Raw genomic sequence first — 22,006 nt, forward strand, 5'->3', positions numbered from 1 at the left:
TTGGTTATGACACCTGAAGCTTTGCCCAAAGACAAATTACAATGGAAGTTCATCTAACCATATTTATTGAAAGACCTCCATAATAATTTAAAATTCAGAATAGATCAAATAAGAAAAAAAAAGAATCAAGGGTTAAGCAAAGATGCCAGTTTTCTCTTTGAAATCTCTGACGTCATCTCTGGTGAAATCATCAGTTGCCCATGCTGTGCGTTGTGCGCTGTTGGCAGAGGCTGTTTCGTTGCTGGGAGCAGCAGTCCCATGTGATTGTGATGGGTCCTGACAGAGTGCAGCAGGGGCAGCCCTCATCCTCTCTGTTCAAACATGTCTGATTCCTCCAAGCTGCCTGGATGCCACAAAGGAAAGTTTCGCACAACTGCAGCAGCTTGCTAATGAAGAAACTTACCGTTGCGGCTCAAGACAGTGCTTTGGAATGTTCTAGCAAGCAAATGCCATGTCAGGAAGATTAAAACCGATTTTCTAAGTAGCTTTTACAAACTATGTACTGTATGTAGTAGCAAACAATTTATCCTTGCTTTGTTGAGTATTTTGCTGGGTAGCAGTAGCTTTTCAGAATCATAGGCTTTGTCGCCCATGTCAGTATGAAGTTAATAAAGCTTTTTGTATATTAATAATATTATTATGGTACTGTAGGTCAGCTTTATGACCAACTCTGCTATCACAAAACCGGTCTGTTAACTAAGTAAAAAAACTTCAACAAGATACTGGAATGAACAACAGGTGAATCTAAATTAAATTTTAAAAAACTACAGTAAAACTTTGAATGGTTTATAAGTTTGAAATATTTCCCCTGCAATAAAATAAGACTTTTCCTCTTATTTCAACTGTTATGGACCTGAGGCTTGGAGCAGGGGGGTGTAGTTGGAAGCCTTTCTTGCCAAACTGTCCCTTCTTTTTCTTAAAACAAAGTAGCAGTGTATGTGCTGTGAGATGTGGTTTTGATTACCTTATGTTTATAGCAATTGTGTCCAGCCTCTGGTTCTTGCCAAATAAAAAAAAAAATCCCTGTAAACCTCTTTGAGAGACCTTTAGTGCCTGAACCACCTGCCAACATCGAAATCAGAAAATCCCTCTCCCCCCTCCCCAACCATGTCTGTCTCTCTCTTGTGCTCTGTTTTTTCTTTTTTTTTTTACTCGGCAAGAATTCACATGGACCCCCTGGCTCTAGAGCATTCATCACTTGCTTGGAGCTTTCAGGAAAGTTTGTAAACTGCAGTCCTGGAGTACAACTGAAGCAGTACAGGAGCTGATGGGACAGACAGTGACCCAGGAGGGACCTATCAAGCCCAGCTGACTGTGCTGCTTGACTTTAGCCAGCCTGTAACAGCCTCTGGAGTAACAGGATCCTAGTGATTATGTTCTCTTTGCTGAAAAGAGGAGATTGTTCTGCATTCCTCACTCTCTCCCTGTTTGGGCTGCTGGGGCTGCTCCTGGATGTTACCCATGGGATACCGGCGGAAGACGAGGATTACTACCTGCAGGAAATTCTCAACAGGGAGCACTTTTACTCTGACCCGGGTCCCGATGATTCTGTGCCCTACACTGAAACGCCCGTGGAGGCTGAGCCAGGAGGGGAGAACCGCCGCACTTCCAAAATCAGCAAGAAGGAACAGAACGGGAAAAAAGAGAAAGAGAAGCAAACAGATAAAGCCGCTGCTGAGACCAGATCAGGTACCTTTCCTTTACGTTAGTTTAATTTTGACTTTCATTTTGGATTGATTTTATGTCTATATGTATTGAAATGTTTCAATATATGAATACAGTATATACAATAATGCATATGGATTTTTATCTCCTGTATTATTATAATAGGTTTGTTTGTCTATTCCGAATACACAAAGTATAAAATCTATTTTAAAAAGTTAAGATCCATTTTATTAATAGCAATGCATGCTTTATGCATGTATGTGTAGCTATGTAATTTGTTATCCTAACTTTATAGGGTTTGCTTTTGTGTAGCTTGAATTTGGATTTATATCTGGGCAAGACTATTTTAAAGATAGTCTTTTCTTCTTGTTATGTTTTCAGTTCATTAATTAGCTACAGAAATATAGCTTTGAGCACTGAGTGGAAATCAAGCACTAGGGGGCAGCACCAGAGTCTTTTCTTTTCAGTAGGGGATCAGTGCCTTTATATCCAGGTCATAATTATTTGCAATATTCCGGTAGCTGAATGAAATTATATTTACAATACCTGCTGTAAAAATGCCATACAATAGGTTTTTTAGATTTTAAATACAATAGTTTAATCATCCAAAATAGGATGCTTTTATAAAGATATTCAACAATGTATAGATCAATGTGGAGCTACTACAAGAAAGATTAATTTAACTTAATTACTGTACCTGTGTTATGATATGATATTGCTGTTAAGAATTAAAGGATGATTAAAAAACTCTTTCAAAGACCCCAGCAATTAGGCATGCTTCTTATTTGAATGTACAGTATAGTGCATTTTCTTACATTTTGAAATGGAATTTGTGTTTTAAATGTGTTTTTTCCATTGTTCAATAAAGCAAACAACCACATAAAAATTAAATAAAGCAATAATCTTGTCAACATTATCTCTTCACAGTTATTTACTATGTCAGGAATAAAATTTTGATCTGCATAAAGATTATGTAATCAGAAGAGTAATCTGAAACACATGCTTAAAAAGAGAGACGTCTGCAGTTGATCACATTTGGCTGCAGTTGTGGAAACTAGACCTTCTAGGAGGGACAGGGGTCAATTCAGAGGACAGCTTCCTGTGTTGATGGTATTTTTACAAGGGCATGCTCCCATTATAGATTACAAACTGGAGGATGATGTTTAAATGCTGTCAGAAACCAGGTGGTCTTTACAAGAGGAGCAGCATTTACAACCTACATTGCATGGGTCAGGAACAAACTGAAATGTTTACAAAACATACTGTATATGAGGTATAATACTTTTCAAAAAGGAAACATGAACCTTCAAGTCTAAAAGATGCTAGTGCTCATACTCATACTCATACCTGATATTCATGTTTTGAAGGAACATGTCTGAGACTCAGAAAGTATGACTGGAGCACAATAATATCAAACATGTCAGAGGGGAAAGATCCCTGGAATGCAAATTGTAACAGTGAGATTATTTATGCAGCTGCGATTATGTGCCACACTAAGAATCACCTATAGGAGACAGGTGGAACATTTTGAAGTGCTAAATTTCCAGTACCCTGTACTAAATACTTAATATTGCTTTGCCTTGACATTTCCTTTGAATCACTTTGGTGATTGACCCCCATAATGATCTACAAAGGCAAGACACTCACTTTACCGGCACAAAATGCATCTGTGATTTCAGCTGTACTCAAGAAAATGAAAACAGGACTAAAAGTAGGCTCCTGATGTACAGTATTGTAGGCAGTAGGCAGTAGGCATTTGAGGTAATTAATCTATTTGAATTTAGGACTGATAAAAGGGTAGGAAACATATAGTACATTAGTGAGTATCACAATGATCTGTATAAATACTGTTCCTTAATATTTGTGATCTTGAGTCTGGTATAGTTAAAAAACAGATAAAACTCCTGGTAGAGATGCAGAGAAAGGAGGAAAAACATAAAGAGATATACACTGATCTCGAAGAAGCTATCAATGAAAACGTTTTAAGTTGACACGTCATAATAGTCTTCTACATGATGTGGATAAGGAATAAAAAGGCAAACAAACATGTTGTTGAAGCTGATATCCTGGCTTCCTTCAATAAATGGCTGTATGAAACTATAAGAACAACTAACTTCAAGGAACCAGTTAAGCTGGTTGGGTTTAACATGATCTTTTATGGGAAATACGCAACTTAAATTACAATAACCAATAGAGAACTTTAGAAAAAGAATAAAACCAAGAGCAAGATAATAAATCAATGTGAAATATGCAAACTGAATTGCTAAGACTGTTTCACATTAAAATCAGAATTCAGAATCTACTCACTGCAAATCACGGGGAACATGTTTACATTTTTGCAAATAGAAAGTCCCATCTTTGGCCAAGGATATTTCTAGTGTTGTGAAAGCTATTGCACAGCACTTATGCTGTATTTCTTTACATCTGGGGTTTGACAAAAAAGAAGAACTGTAATGCTGATGCCTGGTAAAAGTTAAAAAAGCCTTATTTCTGGACACATAGATTTTCTCTAAAGTGGGCAAGAGGGATGAATTCCCATTCTTCTGACCTTTCTTTAGTCCTCTATGGATGTTTTTCTCATGATGATGGAGAGTAGACACTCTTCCTTTACATGAATCCACCAGTAAAATCAGAAGAAAAAGTTCATAGGGTGCTCTATTTTTAGTTCACTGAACACAGTCCCCTAGATTCATAGTTTTCCTGAGGATGGGTTTGGCACAAAGAGCTTAAGCAAGTGATTTTCCTAGCACTGTAATTGCCTTGCTCTATCTTGAAAAGAGAAGGCATGATGAAGTGCACTAAAATGTAAAAAGGAGTTTAAAGTGGCTCCTAATATCGCAGAACACTTTTGAGCAGCAGGACAAATTGTAAACCATTACAAAATAATGATAGGAACTGTCAAGAATGTACTTTTCTTTTCCAGTGTAATAATCTCTACTAAAAGTTTTAGCACAGCTTTGTTCTTTATTGATGTTGTGCAGCTTAGACAACAGTGCAGTCAGGGGCTGATTTCTTGCTACTTTGTCAAAACCTGGATAACACACTACCTGAAAGACTCCACTTCACTGGACAGCGAATCAAAAAGCTCTCTGCAGAATACACATCAAATACTATCATCTTCTTGCAAAAGCTATCCAAGTAGTAAAGGATAGCTTTTTGCATACTTATCATTATAAAATAATATCAATATACAGTATGTGAAATGCCCTTTTAACATTATTATTGTTTTCAATATTTTTCCAGGAAAAAAGGTTGAGAAGAACAAAAAAGGAAGCTGGAAAACTCCAAATGGCAGCAATGAAGGAGAAGGGAACTATGAGTCTGTCAGAGAGCGTAAGTAAAGGGGAGACTTCTGTAACTCTGTAGAGGAACATGGGATGTGTCATATAACACGGGTCCCCCAAGTACTTTTTCTCATATTTCATTTTAGCATGCTTCTGTGTCCTTGACTTAATATTGAAAATGCTGGTAAACAAAAAGAAATACGTTTGACCGTGTTTTCAAAATGTAAGCAATTTGTAACTTAACTGTTAAAGAGATCCAGTCTGTTGAAATGTGCAACTGTGTGTTTAGTTCCAGCTCTCCTCCAAATGTGGAATGTCTGTCCAAATGTGCCAGCACCTCTGCATGTACTGTATAGGCTGAGGGAACCAAGAAAACGTTTAAAGTTACATAAAGAAAAATGTCTAACTTTCTGTAAAAAACAGAAGCAGCCCTTAAAATGGAAAAACAATCATTGCATAAGCATTGAAGTCTGTTCCAGGAACTAAGAAATGTCCAAATAGACACATTGCTTTTGAAAGTGCAGTTATAAGCTTTTTTCCTTATGGTCTACTGTTATCATTATTATTTTTAAAAATGATCTTCTACAGGTTCCCTTTTGAAAAGTACCTGGTAGACTGGTATTCTATCCTAAAAAAAAGGCAAGAGTATATCCCGACAAGCTGGACAACTGGACAATAGCATTGCAACAGCTGAAAAGAATAACAGGCAGTAATGTGGTGTCCTTTACTTCGGGATAAAGCAGGCTCTGCTGGCTGCTGCTGTTACCATGGGGATGATGATAAAGTTGAAATGCCAGCCTTAGGCCTACAGAATTTGTGATGCCCCCACACTGATGGGCACATTGGAAAATCCTTTTATATCTAAAGATGCATTGAAGCTGTTTGAAATGCAAGCAGTTTTGCGGGTGACAGATGATATATTGCCAGAGCAGGTTTCCATATTAATCCCACAATGAAAATCTTTAAGTAGGATGAAAGGACAAAACAGCATGTTGATTCTGTGGAATATCAGCTACCCAGCTACATTGATGGTTTATGATTTCCAGACTGGTTTCAGTGCCAGCCAATAGCAGGTATACAGTAAATAAATTAGACACTCACAAGTTGAGCAAAGTTCAATTGCTGGGGCAAAAGGATTTTTTGAGAGTCACATCCTTATTCAAATGGAACACTGAATGAATAAGAATTCCTGATAGTCGTTAATTTGCAAAGTATTAATTTTCAAGACTAAAAGCATGTCAGGCCCTTTCCTTATTTTCACTGATGTTTAAACTATCTGCTCATATGTTTAGAGGTCTTGCAAGATGGAGCTGATCCCTCAAGCTTGTGAAGCTTTATACAAGATCTATTATTTTTCTGTTTTGGAATAACGCCATTTTGACATAAGTCAATGCTTAATATTATTTTTATCCACAGGCAATATACACCTACATCTTCCCAGAAAACCACAGTATCATTAGTCTTCAGAGTGCCCTTAGGTAAAAAAAACAATTTCAAGTAAATTTGTGATGCATGCCTGGGTAAAATAGAGTAATTTCACAGGGTGAAGCATCTTTTGACCTTAACAGGCTCAATGTCAGTGACTTCATTTAACAATCCCAATCATCTCATATGTAGTCTTTCCTATGTTCCTGATATATGAAAAAAACAGATTGGTTAATAATAATAATATCACTTTATTAACCCTTTACAATTTCTTACATTAGGAATTATCTTTTTGCATACCCCAGCTTGCTCTCCCTGAGACACACAGACAGGGATCTGGGGTCAGAGAGCAGGGTCTGCCATTGTACAGTGCCCCTGGAGCAGTTGGGGTTAAGGGCCTTGCTCAGGAGCCCAACGGAGTAGGATTCCTCTGCCGGCTGCGGGATTTGAACTGGCAACCTTCTAGCCACAGGCGCAGATCCTTAGCCACAGAGCCACTGCTCCGCCATTCCCATCAACCCTACTAATGATCCCAATCTGACAGAAATTCCTCTCTCTGTCTCCATGTCTCTGCCTTCTCCCTTGATTTGTATTAATTGCATTGATGGGAAGCTCCTCTTCTGTTAACAATGGGGCACAATAAAAAAACAAAACAAAAACAAAAACATAATCGTAAAGGCAAATGTACAAACCAAAGAAAAACATCAACAGTAAATGCACGGGGGTGAGGTATCCTTTTTTTTAATCAATGCCTTGTCTTGAAATGATATTCTTTGGGCATTTTCAGGTTACATTTTTCCACTTTGATTGGGTTTCAAACCAGCATGAAGCAAATAATGCTTTTTCTGAAGAACTTCCCTATTGTCTCATTGTTCTACCTGTACTGTATGATGCCTGAGGTCAGTTTTAATTTACTGCCTATCTACAATGTACATGAAGGCTACTGAATGATGAGTGAAATAATTGTGCTGCGTTGTCTAGATAGAAATATCCACTGCTATTATTTTTTGGTGGTTGTTGCTGGTGATGTCATGCACACAAATAAAAAATTACTTCCCCCAAATGATTGGTTATAGTTTTACAAGAACTGGAAGCTCTTCAAAAGCATATTTTAATAGCCAGGAACAACCGGCACACTATGCTGTTCAGCCCTGCCAGTTCCAAAGCACATAACTGGGCAAGTGTGCATGCAGCATTCTGTTCCAATTCCCATGCAACCTGGAGTTGCATTCTTTGCCATCTCGCCTTCTGTAATTTTCTAAATTTTCACTGCTTTAGCCTTACTACTGTGCTTGAAAATAAAATAGGGAAGAATGTGCTGTGTGGCACAGATGATCTTGATTCAGGAAACAACTATAACTCACAAGCTAATTCTACATGAACATCAAGCTCTCTTCTCAATGGTAAGTCAAGAATTACAGTTATTGCAAATTGCCTTTTGATCTTTACTGCTGAGTATAGTATATAAACCCTAATGTTTAAAACACTACTATGCATGCCAGGTATGGAATTACTGTCTATGGTAATGTCTCAAAATTAAAAGGTATATTACCAAATGGTATTTGTTAATAACACCCCTCCTGTCCCAATAGGTGATTATATAAGTTTAAATTAGTGCAATCAGTGTTCTGTACATATCCTTAACTCTTCCGGGCTCATCAAGGCTGTTTGGTTTTCATTGCTTCCTGTGAAGTTTTGAGGGTAACGTCTGACTATAAGGTCTGTTTTTATGAAAAAAGGTGTCTTGGAATAATTTTATTTTTTCTAAACTCCATGGCTCCTCTGTGCATGGGAGGGTAGCCTTGGCCATGCGACAGTGTTGTAATGGGAACCATGTGCAGCCCATTCTATATGCACAGAGACTGATGCTTGTACGGAAATACCTGCTTTGAAATCTCAAACTGAAATGTGAGCGCCAATAGCTGTGGTTTGAAAAAAAAAACCTTTTGCAGATCCAATTGAAAAGCTGTTAGCCATCATCATTTTGAAAAGATTACATTGTTAAATCTTTGGTTTGGTCATTTAGCCACGAAAATGGTTGTTTCACAAGAAAGACAAAAAAATGCACAAAATGGTGCATTTCACAAGAAGGAGTAAATAAATATTTATGCTGTACATTCATACCTTTTAGTTTTAGATTGATTCTTTAGTAGTAGATGTACAGTAAGTTATTAGGTCATTTAGTATGTGGGACCAGGAAACATGAACCAGCATCATCCTTACATGTGCATGGTACTGTATATGTTCTGAGTTACAAGTGGTAAAGAACAATTACTTTATGTACCTAAAGTTCCAGTTTCCAACTAGTGAAGCCTTGTGTCACTGCCACATTCAAAACTGCAAGTCATGGTATTTTGAAGCAGCAATCAACACTGGTCCCAGTGCTGGTTGCCAGCTGTAACCAAGTATCAGCCAAATTGCCTGGAAGCACACACTGGCCCAGCCCCTGCTGTTTGCCTGAGAGAGGAAGTGAATGCAGCCTGGGAAAGAGAAGGACAGATTTGCCTGCCGGGAGTCTGATTAAACCGAGCAATAGAAACGAAGTTTGTTTGGTCTGGCAGAGTGAGTCAACAGGAGCTAGAGAGTCTTGAAGTCCCCTTCAGGCAGTGACCCTTCAAAAAGGCCTTAATCAAACCACTTGACCCATTCAAGTCAGTAAGTCTGTATTGCAGTGGTGTACTGCAGGGAACAAATGATTGTGAAAATATAGCAATGCCAAGGAGCCAAACTCTTCCTCACATGGAGGTCAGACAATATTTACTCTGTACTTAGCACGTCTCAGATAACATGGGCACCGGGCCTCGTCTTAGCACACTACAGAGCTAAGCTAAGTGTATGATAATAGTTGGAATTAACAAATTGTGCTGTCCTCTTCAAATTGCCCTCATGGAAATATTTACTATACCTGATTTTTTTCTACAACTCCCAAATGGATTTTCAATACCATTGTTGCATCTAGAAAAATAAAGAGATATTTTTAGCACTTATCATAGATGTGCCATTAAACAAAAATCTTGGGCTGCATAAAGATAATGAATAGTTTATTAGCTGATATTTGACTATTTTGACAACAAAGGCACTTTGTTTTTTATTAGTTTGATTAGTAAAGTCAGTTTCATTATTTTTTTAGATGAGTAAATACTTAAATCGTGTTCCAATCCAAAGATACAGTATTTCCCAGTTAAACTAAATGTTATCTTAATGCAGCACTGAATTTTCTCATCATAGTCTAATTGCACATACGTTGAAAATAGCAGACCATAAGTAATTACCATAGTAATAGCCTGTCATTTTCCGGCTTTGTGACACTGATTAAAGAGTGTGGAGGAGTAAAATAGAAGTGAGAACAGCATTTCTTGATCATGTTTTTTAATAATCCCCAGCCAATTTGGAACATCAGACTTAAATAAGGACCATGAAATGAAATAACGCAGTTTTAGAATGGGCAATCGAAACCATTAAACCTATCTAAGATTGATTCTGTTCTTCTTTTATTTATTTACAGCAATGTACTACTTGAAATATCAGTAGGATATGTGTAAGATACATAAAAAGTATCTCAGATCGGTGTTTTTACAAGACATCTCAGGCTTTGAGAAAAGTACTAAATTATGTTTCTTTTTTTATTACAGTCATTGAATTAATTGATAAATAAGTATTAAATAGCATAAATGAATCATCTAAATTGACCCATGCTAATGACATAAAGGATAATTTCCTTTCTATGCTTTGTTAAAAATGTTTTGTTAGATTAATATGAGATCTTTATTTACATATACTGTATCAGATCAAACTGAAATGCTTCTTTTTCCTGAATAGAAAGAATAACATTTCACACCTAAAAATGAAAACATCTACAGTACTCTTAACTGCTTATGCAAACTTTAAATAAACAATGTGCTGTTGTGTATATTAGAGCATAAAATGGCAATGATCTTTAGTTCAGTTTCAGCATTTTTACAGTTGAGAAATAATGGCTCATTTCAACTAATGATGGTATTTTAAAGTATTAAAATTAGTCATTTGCCAAGCAGAATTGCTGAGGTTATACCTCACTGCTGCAAAAGGTCAATGAAATATTCAGTGAAATTTGTTTAATTATATTTTAGGGAAAATTTACTTGACCTTCTACATTCTATTGCCAAACCCTCAGTTAAAGAAAAAGAAAAGTGGACATTTTCTTGGATACTAAAAATTATGTGGAGCCAACAGTGGAGCCAAGTCCTCCTTAAAGATAAAAAAAAGTTCTGTGTAGACCACTCTGATGGACATCAGTGAGTGTAGAGCAGATATACGGAACTTTATGTTAATTGTTTTGTGCAATAGACCAAACAATGGCGAGGTCTGTATGTGCCAGTTTTCTAGCAGGACAACACTCTTGCTGTTGAATTCACGTCTATTTGTGAAATGAGAATGTGACAGTTGTGTTTCAGATGCTGTACTTACAGGTATCAATACAGAGCCATTGAACATTTGCAGGATGCTCTAGGGCAACATGTGTAATCTAGGGCTCAGGGACATGCTCATCCAGACTCCACAACTCAAAAAGAGCAAAAATCCACAAAACAACATCAGCAACCTGGTACAGAGCATGGATCACAGATGTACAGTAAAGCTTCTCTTGCTTCTAACACTAGCCACACATACTGTGCAGTATTAGCTTGTGCCTTTTACAGCAGACCCCCTATTGATCGACGTTTTAGTAGACAAATTTTAAAATCTTTTTTTGCAATCTTGTTACAAGTGTACAGATGCAGCCATTCAAAGTGCGCGGTACAGACACGTACCGCAGGTAATTGGCTGCGGTGTCGCGTATCATGACGCAAGATGAGGCGGTACGTGATTGGTTGGTCTGTCGTAGAAAGACTTACTGTAAACGTCTTTACTGTGCCCGTTGTAGATATTGAATTTTACCACTGAAGGGAAATCTTAGTAGCTGAGCATAAAAAGAATAGGAGCATACTGTAACGCGTGTGAAGGCCATAAACGATATTAATTTTGGAACATAAACATACAGTATATAGCTGGTCTTGGTACTTTAAAGAAACAAATACACACGAGTATTCCATTTCTCCCTAAACATTTTAAGCTTCGAAGTCTTTAACTAACGTGATACCAGAGTCAACAAGCATACTTTTAGAATTTGATTAATAGGGAATATAATATGGAATCGCGTATCTAAAGAATTTAATAATGGTATGATTATATTCGTGTACTGTGACAGGGCTGTGTAGGGCTGTTTCGCCTCCCTGTTCATGCAAGTTGTCTTGTAGCCTACTGGTCTACGTGCGTGACTAACAACGCACAGGTTGTGTGTTCGAATCCAGCTGGTGCTGGACTTCTCTTTTAACAAACATTTCTTCGAAAAAATAGAATAGCGATATTATGGACAATCAATTGACTTTTATATTTCAAAATATCGCAACATGATCGATTCTAAGTCATTTTTGATAACAATGAATAGTCACCTTCTTCCCTTCTGACAGCGATTCAAATCAATATAAATGTATATTTTGTAACGCATAGGTGACTATTTATTGTTATTAAAAAGACTTAAATTCGATCATGTTGTGATATTTAGAAATATAAATTTGTTTGGTGTGAGTGAGGTTTTATTTAATCTCTGACCAAGGGAAACGTTTCATTTTTTCAAAGAATGTTTGTTAAAAAATAAAGTCATAGTTCCATGGGATTCAATCACAGACCATGTGACATGGGAGTCAGGAAACTAACACACAGCGCCACCGGATTTAATAACGCAATAAAAACGCTATAAAACAATGTGACTAGGCAAAAAGAAAAAGTTTACAGCACAGTACAATAATAAATGCTGACCATGACTTTAGAAGCATAAATTACCTTACACTCAATTTAAACACAAGCTGTCTTGTAGAAATGTAGAAATGCATTAGCCTGATTATGATTAAAAAACACATAATTAAACACGCGTTTGCGATTTAAATCAGAACACGATTTAAATCAATATAAATGTTTATATTGTAACGCATACTGTCCAGCCTCCATTTCTCTATAAAAATTTACTCTGTTGCACACACACACACAATAGAAGCAGGAACCGCTGTCAGAAGGGAAGAAGGTGACTATTCATTGTTATCAAAAATGACTTAGAATCGATCATGTTGCGATATTTTGAAATATAAAAGTCAATTGATTGTCCATAATATCGCTATTCTATTTTTTCGAAGAAATGTTTGTTAAAAGAAAAGTCCAGCACCAGCTGGATTCGAACACACAACCTGTGCGTTGTTAGTCAGGCACATAGACCAGTAGGCTACAAGACAACTCGCATGAACAGGGAGGCGAAACAGCCCTACACAGCCCTGTCGCAGTACACAAATATAATCATACCGTTATTAAATTCTTTAGATACGCGATTCCATATTATATTGGCAGAAAAGCTTAAAACTACCACTTTTTCACACGCTATTTCACATGCTAGTTAAATACTTCGATGCTTAAAATCGTTAGGGAGAAATGGAATACCGGTGTGTATTTTTCCTTTAAAGTACCGATTCCTGGAATCTGACTGGCTGACACCCTTCTGAAGTGGTTCCATAAAAACTGGTATACGGAAAAGAAAGCGTTGATAAATACAAGTGTCTTTTAATACACTCTTTGCTGTGCTCTTGAGGATCCTTGTGATATTTTGAGCTCTAGTTGAATGATAAGTGTCGCATTTTAAATCATTTTCGTAGTTAGAAATTATGAAACGCCCTGTTAAAAGCAAGGAAGTTTTTATGCCCGTTGAAGTAAAACAAAATGCCTGACAAAGTATGGCTTGGACAGATTCCAAGTGCTTGTACAAATGTGCTAAAGAAATTATACTTTGAGTATACAGCTTGTCCAAAGCCATCCATTATTAATACTATTAGTAATATCTTCAGTAAAGGCTTTGATGCATAAATATTTCTGATAAAGGTAGGTTGTGTACTTTTGTCCAACTGAGCAATCTTGCTTTCATAAAATATACCAACATTTGAATGACTGATGATTAACATGCTGTAATACACAGTTCAAAATTAAAGGCTCAAATGCTGTACATGAGAGGTTAAGCTCCCCCTGGCGGTTTTACAAGGTGACGCCGGATAGTTTCAAATGACGCGCGATTAACCACGTGATACCGCGTGATACCGCGACACGCCCACCGGGGTATGCCGCGAAATACCTGACCCATTTTGAATGGCTGCATCTGTATGTCAGGAAAAACCAAAGAGAAAAAATGAACGTCTTTGGAGTCTGTTGCAAACTCCATATTGGGTTTGATACTGTAGGTTTTCCAATCTGCCAGACAGGCCAGCTTTGTGGGGTGGCCGGGGTGTTGTTGAATTGTCCACATTTTCTTCTCTCTCAATCATTGAACTCCGGGGTTGCAGCTGCGGCTGCAGCTATTTCAACATCACTGCTGCTTTCACAGTTGTATCCATAACCAGTTTCCTCATTGGCCAGTAGCTCGATTCAGAGTGACAGCCTGATGTACTGTAGGTGATGTCTGTGTGCTTCCTAATGATCAATGTCACTGTGCTTAAACAGATACTATGTCTTCAAAATGTTTTTTTCAAAAACTGATCTGTGCCTTTCTGCAGCATTGTCATTGACTTGGTAATTTTTATGGTTGCATCTTTGCTTGAAATTATCTACGGTACATGACTAAAGAATCTTGCAGAGATACTGTAGGTGTACTTATTACTTATATCACATGCTCCACCATTGTTGCACACAGACAGTGGCAACTCATTGCTTATTGCTAATTGCATGGCTCATTAAGGTCTTTTGTGCACCAAATTAATCCAGATTTTAATCCAGAAGTGTTCAAGAGTACTTATGTAATCATGACTTTTCTATATTTCCTTTATATCGATTATCGATTTAGTTTTCTTTTTTTATTTTGAACGTGTGAAGTAAGATGTGTAGAATATGTGTAAAAAATTGACTGCTACTTCAAAGTGTTAATGGTTGCAAACTACAAAGCAATAAAATGTAAAAAAATGTTCAAGGGCATGAATACTTTTGCAAGGCACAGTATGTATTCTGAATTTTAACTTTTCAGATATACTAAAAAACTCCTATAGAAAATATTTCACAAAAAGCAGTCTGCTCTTGCCTTTTTTAATACAACTGAAAAAAAGATATACTGTATCCAAAACTGAAAATTAAAACAGGTATCTGCATGAATGTGATATGTAAGAAAAAGATGTTTTATAGAAATGCATTCAGAAAGGTACAGATTCAAGATTGTGACTCACTAGGGTTGATGAAACTTGAAGGTACTTCTTTTTTCTGTAAAGAATTTATATATGGAAAAACTGGAATTATTTATCGGCACCATCAAACCCATCATAGATTAGGTAATATCTTTCAACAATATTTGTTGCCAGTTTGATTGATTGTTGTTCTTGGCTCAATAAATGTCTTGAATAGAAATGGGCTGAAAGTTTTTTTTTCTGTAAGTGCAATGATCACCTTTTTGTGAAAAACCACAAAAAACTGGTTCTTTTCTTCCTAGCACTTGTTTAAGAATAGTAGACATAAAACCAAGAATCTGTTATTGTTTTGTGTATCCTGTACAATTTCAGCTGTTTGCTTCACAGCTATTTATACAATCATACTAATTGAAAGCAATAGTGCTCCTTTTACAGGGTTGATGGGTCCTGAGAGAACTGTCAAAGAGTACGTCTTTGGAATGATATTGAATGATTCTGCAGTCTTTTGTTGTTTTGTTTTAAAATATGAAAGCCTGGAGATACCAATAATTTACTTTGTTTGGATTTTTTTGTCCCTAGCCGAGCAGTCAATTTCATTGTTCCAGTAAAAGAAAGTTCTCCACATGAGGATTCTATTCTACTGTATTCATTTATGGTTTCTTGTTTTGGCTCTTGCAGATCTGTAAAGGTTCGTGATATTTTTTATTTTAAAAAAATATGCCAAATTAAAAATAAAGGGTTTAGCGGTATAGGCAGAAACATCTGTCCTGTTTTTTTTTAAATCTACCTTCAAAACATACACATTGGAAACTTTTCGAGTGGAGAATAGTTTATTGCCATATGTACATGTGCTGTACATTGGAATTCTTAATCACGCTGATCTCTCTGGACATACACGGTACAACAGACAACATTACACAATGTAAACAATAGGAACAATTAATATATGGTGGAAAAATAAATATGTAGTAGCAAGACAGAGAAAAAAAAGGAAAAAAAACATACATTTTATGAATGTGCTTTAATTTTATTTGAACAAAATAAACAGTGAATCAAAGCGTGAAGATAAAATAAAGGAAAATAAATTATTATAAGACATCAACAAACATTCTGAACAAAGTTTTAGTCACCTAAGAAAAATAAAGACCATAGACTGTGAATTTTTCAGAATAACAGCTAGGCATTTATTGAAAGAAGCCAGTTTTCCCTTGAACAATATGGGTGTCTAGCATTATTCTGTAAATCTGTAGGATTTTCCTTTAAGACCAGGAATGTGTCAGATCTTCCTAGGTTCTGATCTCTTCTGGTTCCAGATTATCTACTGTATACTGTATATATTTCTATGGTGACCAAAATTGAACACAATATTATAAAGGTATCACTAAGGAACTGTACAATTTAACATACTGTAGCATCCAATGATTAACATAACATTTCTGCACATTTTCATGAAGATGAAAATATTATATTAACATAAATACCTATAATAATGTTCCAGCAGCAACCTTAGTTTTTCCCAGGAGGTCTCCCATCCAGGTATTGACCAGGCTCACCAGTGGTTAGCTTCAGTGGGTTGCTAGTTGGGAGTTGCAGGGTGATATGGCTGCTGGCTTACCTACAGTACAGTATGTGTAGGCTTTTTTCTTAAGTTGCTTCTTCAAGCTTGGACAATACTCTGCACTTGTCTAGGAGTTACAGATCCCTTTTCTCCTCTCCCAAGTACATCACATCCATCTGAGTACAGTATATGTCCTTAATCTGTACTCTCTGCTTTCTAACTTTTAACCAGTTCTCAATTCAAATCCTTGCATTACCTTGAATGACTGTTGTGTGCAATTTGATAACTAATCCTTTATTACAAATCCTTTCTTAAAATGTAAAAAAATCATAATAAATTGTGTCATATGTTCTGTTTCTTACCCTTTACTTTTCTGTTCAAAGAGTTAAACAAGACCCATTATTTCTTAAACCACATTGTCTCACAGTTGATCCTCTATCTGAATTCTTATTTTCATTTTTCATTTTGACATGTAATAGAAATACAAATTAATTGGTATTTTTTTGGTTTTGGTGCACATCTAATGGATAATGTACTCACTGTTCTGAGTGACTGCTGGCAGAAATTTATTAACAGCATATAAACAACATCTCTTGTTTCCCAAAGAGCAAATAGAATACCACCAGGTTTAAAAGATTTGTTTATGCAATTATTAATGATTAATTTATTTGGCTGATGCTTTATCCATAGTGACTTACATGTACACAGTGTTAAAGACTGTGTATTTTACCCGAAGAATCTAAATGAAGTACCTTGCTAAAGGGTACTACAGCATAGTTCCAACCTATTTTAACCCAGAACCTTCCAGCTATACAGTACGTCCAGGGCAGACCACTACTCCCTCATATTAAATGCTCCCAGTACTTGTTAGACAGCTTTTCTTAGGCTAAGAGATATTGACAGGTTCTTTCTTGGTAAACAACTGAGTGAAATATTCATTTTCTACATTAAGCATTTTTTCCAATGGGAGCTTCTAGTCCTACTGCTGGAGGGCCAGTTTGGCTGCAGATTTTCTAGGATTTTTTTAATGCACCAGCACCTGAAGAGCTGTGAGAATCTTTTTAAACTGTTCTTTTTAAGCGGATAACAAACTGATTCATGTTTGATTGGGTATTCCTGGTCTACAAGCTTCCCATTCTTCTCTCTTCACCTCACACACTTTGGAGTTCAGTTCAACATGTACTACCAAAGATAATAAAGAGCTGCATCAACTGCCGAACATCAATAAATGAAAAGAAAGACTGAAGAAGCAAATTTAAATACGATCCTGCAGCAGGGAAAGGTACTGTACACTGACGTAAAAAAACATTGAAGTCAAAATTACATATATGCCTGTAAGCCTGTGAGAGACTGCAAGGCATTAAAAGTCTTTGTACAGTACATTCAGTCCTGCTGTAGTTATAAATACAGCCACGTACAACATACAGAGATCACACTGTACATAAGTATACTTATATTGAAAGAAAACACAACGTTTCGGCTGTGGAGCCTTCTTTGGGTGTGAATTAAAAGTGCATGACTATTTTTTTCTTCTCCTGTCAGCATGGAATAAACCTATTACTTGTTCCTTTGCAGCCTACTGTACGCATTCTGTTGATGATTCTGTACAGTAGGATAGGATGCATAGGATATCCTAGGATGCATAGGATGTATTATGATAAACTGTTAAGATCCTCAAAACAGATTAAATAGTGACATTTACATGATCCAGATCAATGTTTTATGGATAAGAAACTGCAAGATTACTAAATGTGAATTGTTTCTTAAAGTTTGGAAAAGCCAGAACCAGATGTGTAATTTGTGCAGTTTTTCTAAAACATTACATTAAGGAGCAGTGAAACAAGCAATTGGTGAAACCACACAGCCGCAAAACTATCACATACACACCACACAATAAATGTATGTCCATGGAGCCCACTGTATGTTTACACTGTAAAGCAGAATGTTTAAGAATTAACCAGAGATCTTGTGCAACAGTTCATAAATACATTTTCTAAAATGTTCTGTAATGTATTTTGGCAAGTTCTTTTTGTGAAATGATTAACGGCCAGCAGTGACTTGCCAATAAAGCATTTGACCAACTCCAAATCTTTACTTGTACATGATAATGATATTTTAATTATATATCACTTGGAGTTTTACACAAAACCCCCAAAAGAAAAAAACTTTCAGCTGTAAAGAACAGTTTTGCGGAATTCTACAACAAGGCTATAAGGTATAAGTTGATGTTGGAGTTTGGAGGACAGAGACCCCAACATCATCTTAAAATGTATAGTGGGGTTATTTATCCACTCTGCAATTGATCAACTGCTGGTGTAAACAAACATTATCTGTTCTAATAAAATGCTTTGCTATTGGAAGAGGGATTTACATAATATCCAGTGCACTGCTAGTCAAAAAGGTGTGCAGTCAAATTTAGGGTATTATGAGAACCGGCTTCTGAAAAACCTACGCATCTGACATTAAAAAAGTAGGAACTGCGATATTTACCTTTATTTTTATAAATGTGTAGATCTGTTCATTCATTTTCTAATCTGCTTATCCAGGGTTGCAGGGGAGAGCAGACGTCTATCTTGGACAATGGGCGCAAGGACAGATACACTCTGGCTGGGACGCCAGTCCTTCACAGGGCACACACGGACACAAAACACACACATGCTCACATCAGGGTCAATTTTTTACAGAAGCCAATTAACCTAACAGCATGTCTTTGGACTGTGGGGGCGAAACTAGATCACCTAGAGAAAGCCCATATGAACAAGGGTAGAACATACAAATTCCCCTTAGATAGCACACAATCAATTCTGTTACTTTGCTATTGACATTGGCATGTGTATGGTTATTGAGGTACTTTTACACAAGGATGACTGTGAAAAGATGCATCACTGCTAAAGCCGTTGATAAACATATATAATAACATAATGAAATGTTAAATTTATCACTATTGTACTACAGAAATCCCTCTTCTAGATACATGTGTGGTAAGATCTGAGCAAGACGTGCCGCAATGCTCTTAAACCTTAGAATGTCCAAGTAATCAAATCCATGATGCCTTGTACCATTAGATACACAGATATTTTAAAATGTAGTGAAATGTAGGCTTTAGAAGAAATTATTATTATTTCTGAAGTGCATTCTTTTAGTTTGTGAACAACAGAGGAATCACATCATTCTAAATTATTCATTGTTTTATAGAACTGTGTTAAAACAAGGTGATCTTTTTAACTTGATCTTAATGACAGACACCATACTGTAGCTACAGTATTTGTAAGTGATCACTGTTTCTATTAAAGTTGCTTTTCATACATGGGAATGGTTGGTCTGATATATACAGTATGGTTGTTCAGGGGATGCAATGGCACTTTAACAAAATAGGTGAAGCTACACTGGAATAATGTTTGGAGCTACAAATTTTGTTATGTTTCTGATTGGACACGGATAAGATTATCCGGTTGTCAACTGTTACTGTAGCCAAGATGCAATATCTAAAATTTGCTGTCAACATTTTGGCATTTGAGGCTGTCTTGCTTTTAATGGTCTGTTAAATCTCATTTCTGTGTGATAAATGAATTAAAATTATTTGTGTCACTTTAACCTCTGCGATATCTTACAAAGCTTCTTTCTTTCAATCATCCCATTAGATCCAATCTAAGCCTAGTTCCAATCTTTTCTAATGTGTATTTATGTACTGTGCTTACCCTATATATACTGTACTATGTACGATATACAGAATGCTTTACTTCTCATCTTCCAGCCTTTACTACACCAGAAATAAAATATCATTGTTGACAACAGGGTTTTTTAAGGCCTTGATTCCCTCACAAAACCCAACACATCTAATTTTACACACAGCATGACAGAAGAATAAATCACTCAATACTACTGGGTATAAAGAGAAGTACCGGTAATCTGTCATTGTTAAGCTGATGTCTGACTCCTCTTTTACCCAGTTGGAATCCATCCTACTACAAATTTAATTAGACTACAAGATGCATAGGCACTGAACGGCACACTGTATGATTTGTGTCAGAAATAAATGAGCTAAAGATTAGCCAGTGTCCGCATCCTTTGCAGGGATCGTTAAAAAAAAAAACATACATTATGAACCTCTTTTAAATACTTGTGAATCTTTTGTCTTTGAAAGCACTTATTTTTTTAAACAAACGTATTAAGTCTGAGTAACTAATTAATTTAAACCTATAGACAGTTTGAATTTAAATTGCCAATATCAAGCATACAGTACAGTAGGGTTATTTCTTTCATTTAACTAATGTGATTTCAATATGCCTTATAATTCCATTCTCAATGAGATTCCCCTGCTAAGAAAATAACGCAGGGTCAGGTGTCATTGCTTTCTTTCTGAAGAAGTGACTGTAATGTGTAACATTAGCTTTAATACTAAGATGAGTGACCTGGGGTTCATGTTTTTTGCTTGACAGAATGTCCTCCAATGGGACTGGAGACCCTGAAAATTGATGACTTCCAGCTGCATGCGTCCACAATCAAACGGTATGGCCTGGGAGCACACAGAGGACGCCTGAACATCCAGGTGCGGAGAAGCTCTGTCTCTTGGAACGCTCTAGAACAAGCACTCAAGCACTGCAAAGGTGCAGAATTTCAATAGCAAAGTCTTTGTTCAAATAAAAAAAAACTCAGAGGGAAAACAACATTGGTTCATTACAGAAGGATTTGGGAATGTGCAGCTGCAAGCGGCTCACATGAAGATTGAAAATATGTCCCCTATAAGCAGGTTTTATAGTGGGTATTGTTAAAATGTATGAGTTGAAAAATACTGTATGTTTGCCTGTCTTTACCTTCTCATGCAATGTGCTTCTTGTTTGATAATGGGAGAAGCATGTTTTGATTATCTGATATAGAAAAACCTTTGTGCATTTCAAGTGTACTCAAGTGTGGTCCATGTTAATATACTGTACATAGTGTAGTCTATTATAACTCAATCCATATTGCACAGTACTGACATACAGTACAGTACATAGTGAAAATGTTTGGGAACCCCTATTTGTAATTACCCTTTATTACCTTCCTACCCTTGTTTTATCAAAACCTGTGTTTTTTTTAATAACCAAAGGGGCTTCTATTTACCAGCTCAATATTTTTTTATGATGCAGTGGTGCATGAAGTAGAACAAAAATGAATCATTAAGAATCAGTGTATGGAAAGTTATACAGTAGTGAGCCCTAGTTTATTTAGCACAGTTAAGGGGGTTATTAGAATCAGGTGGTTGAATAATCAGATAAGTAAACAAGAAATGACTTTGGGAAGCCCTTTCCTATATAATAGAAATTTAGTGAATTTGGTCTTCACCACACAGTTTAGTGGAAACACGTCAGGCCATCCATCTGTCTGCTAAAGCTGAGCTGAAAGTAGGTCACTACAATGATCTTAAACATACAGCGCAAGCAGAGCTACAATAGAAAATGTCCAGTTTTGGGTAGACCAATTCAAAGTCCTAGACCCCATTTAAATGCTATCGTGAGAAAACACCTTAATGTTACCTGATGACCTGAAAGCAGTTCTGTAAGGAAGAATAGGTTAAAATTTTTAAAATTCGATGTGAGAGACTGATAAATAGTTACAAGAAACATCTACCGTAGGTGAAGTCCTTGTTTTTACATCAGGATATTTACTGTTACTGTAGATCATTTTGTAAATTAAAATAATTCAAATATGTCCAATGTCTTTATGCCATACATTTATTTGGGTTATTTTTGTCTTTTATTAAGTCTTTCTTTATTTCTAGTTATGTTTTGGGTTTAAAAAATGTAAGAATGCGGACCAACCTAGACATTTCACAAACTTTTTCTCAGCAATGTACAAAACATGTCCGGTGT

The 22,006-nt window shown here is 36.3% G+C and overlaps 1 protein-coding gene across 1 annotated transcript in view; it reads left to right on the forward strand.

The window, feature by feature from the left end:
• Nucleotides 1-955: 955 nt before the first annotated feature.
• The window catches only part of cpxm2 (carboxypeptidase X (M14 family), member 2), a 66,813-nt gene continuing 45,762 nt past the window's right edge, over nucleotides 956-22,006 (forward strand). The window contains exons 1-3 of the mRNA XM_088635154.1: nucleotides 956-1,689; nucleotides 4,909-4,998; nucleotides 20,594-20,703. Of these exons, the coding sequence (XP_088491280.1) occupies nucleotides 1,374-1,689; nucleotides 4,909-4,998; nucleotides 20,594-20,703 (516 nt within the window). The 5' untranslated portion in view covers nucleotides 956-1,373. The remainder of the gene's footprint in view (nucleotides 1,690-4,908; nucleotides 4,999-20,593; nucleotides 20,704-22,006) is intronic.

This window comes from Lepisosteus platostomus, chromosome 6 (assembly GCF_059453375.1).
Source record: "Lepisosteus platostomus isolate fLepPlt1 chromosome 6, fLepPlt1.hap1, whole genome shotgun sequence".
Classification (NCBI taxonomy): Eukaryota; Metazoa; Chordata; class Actinopteri; order Semionotiformes; family Lepisosteidae; genus Lepisosteus; species Lepisosteus platostomus.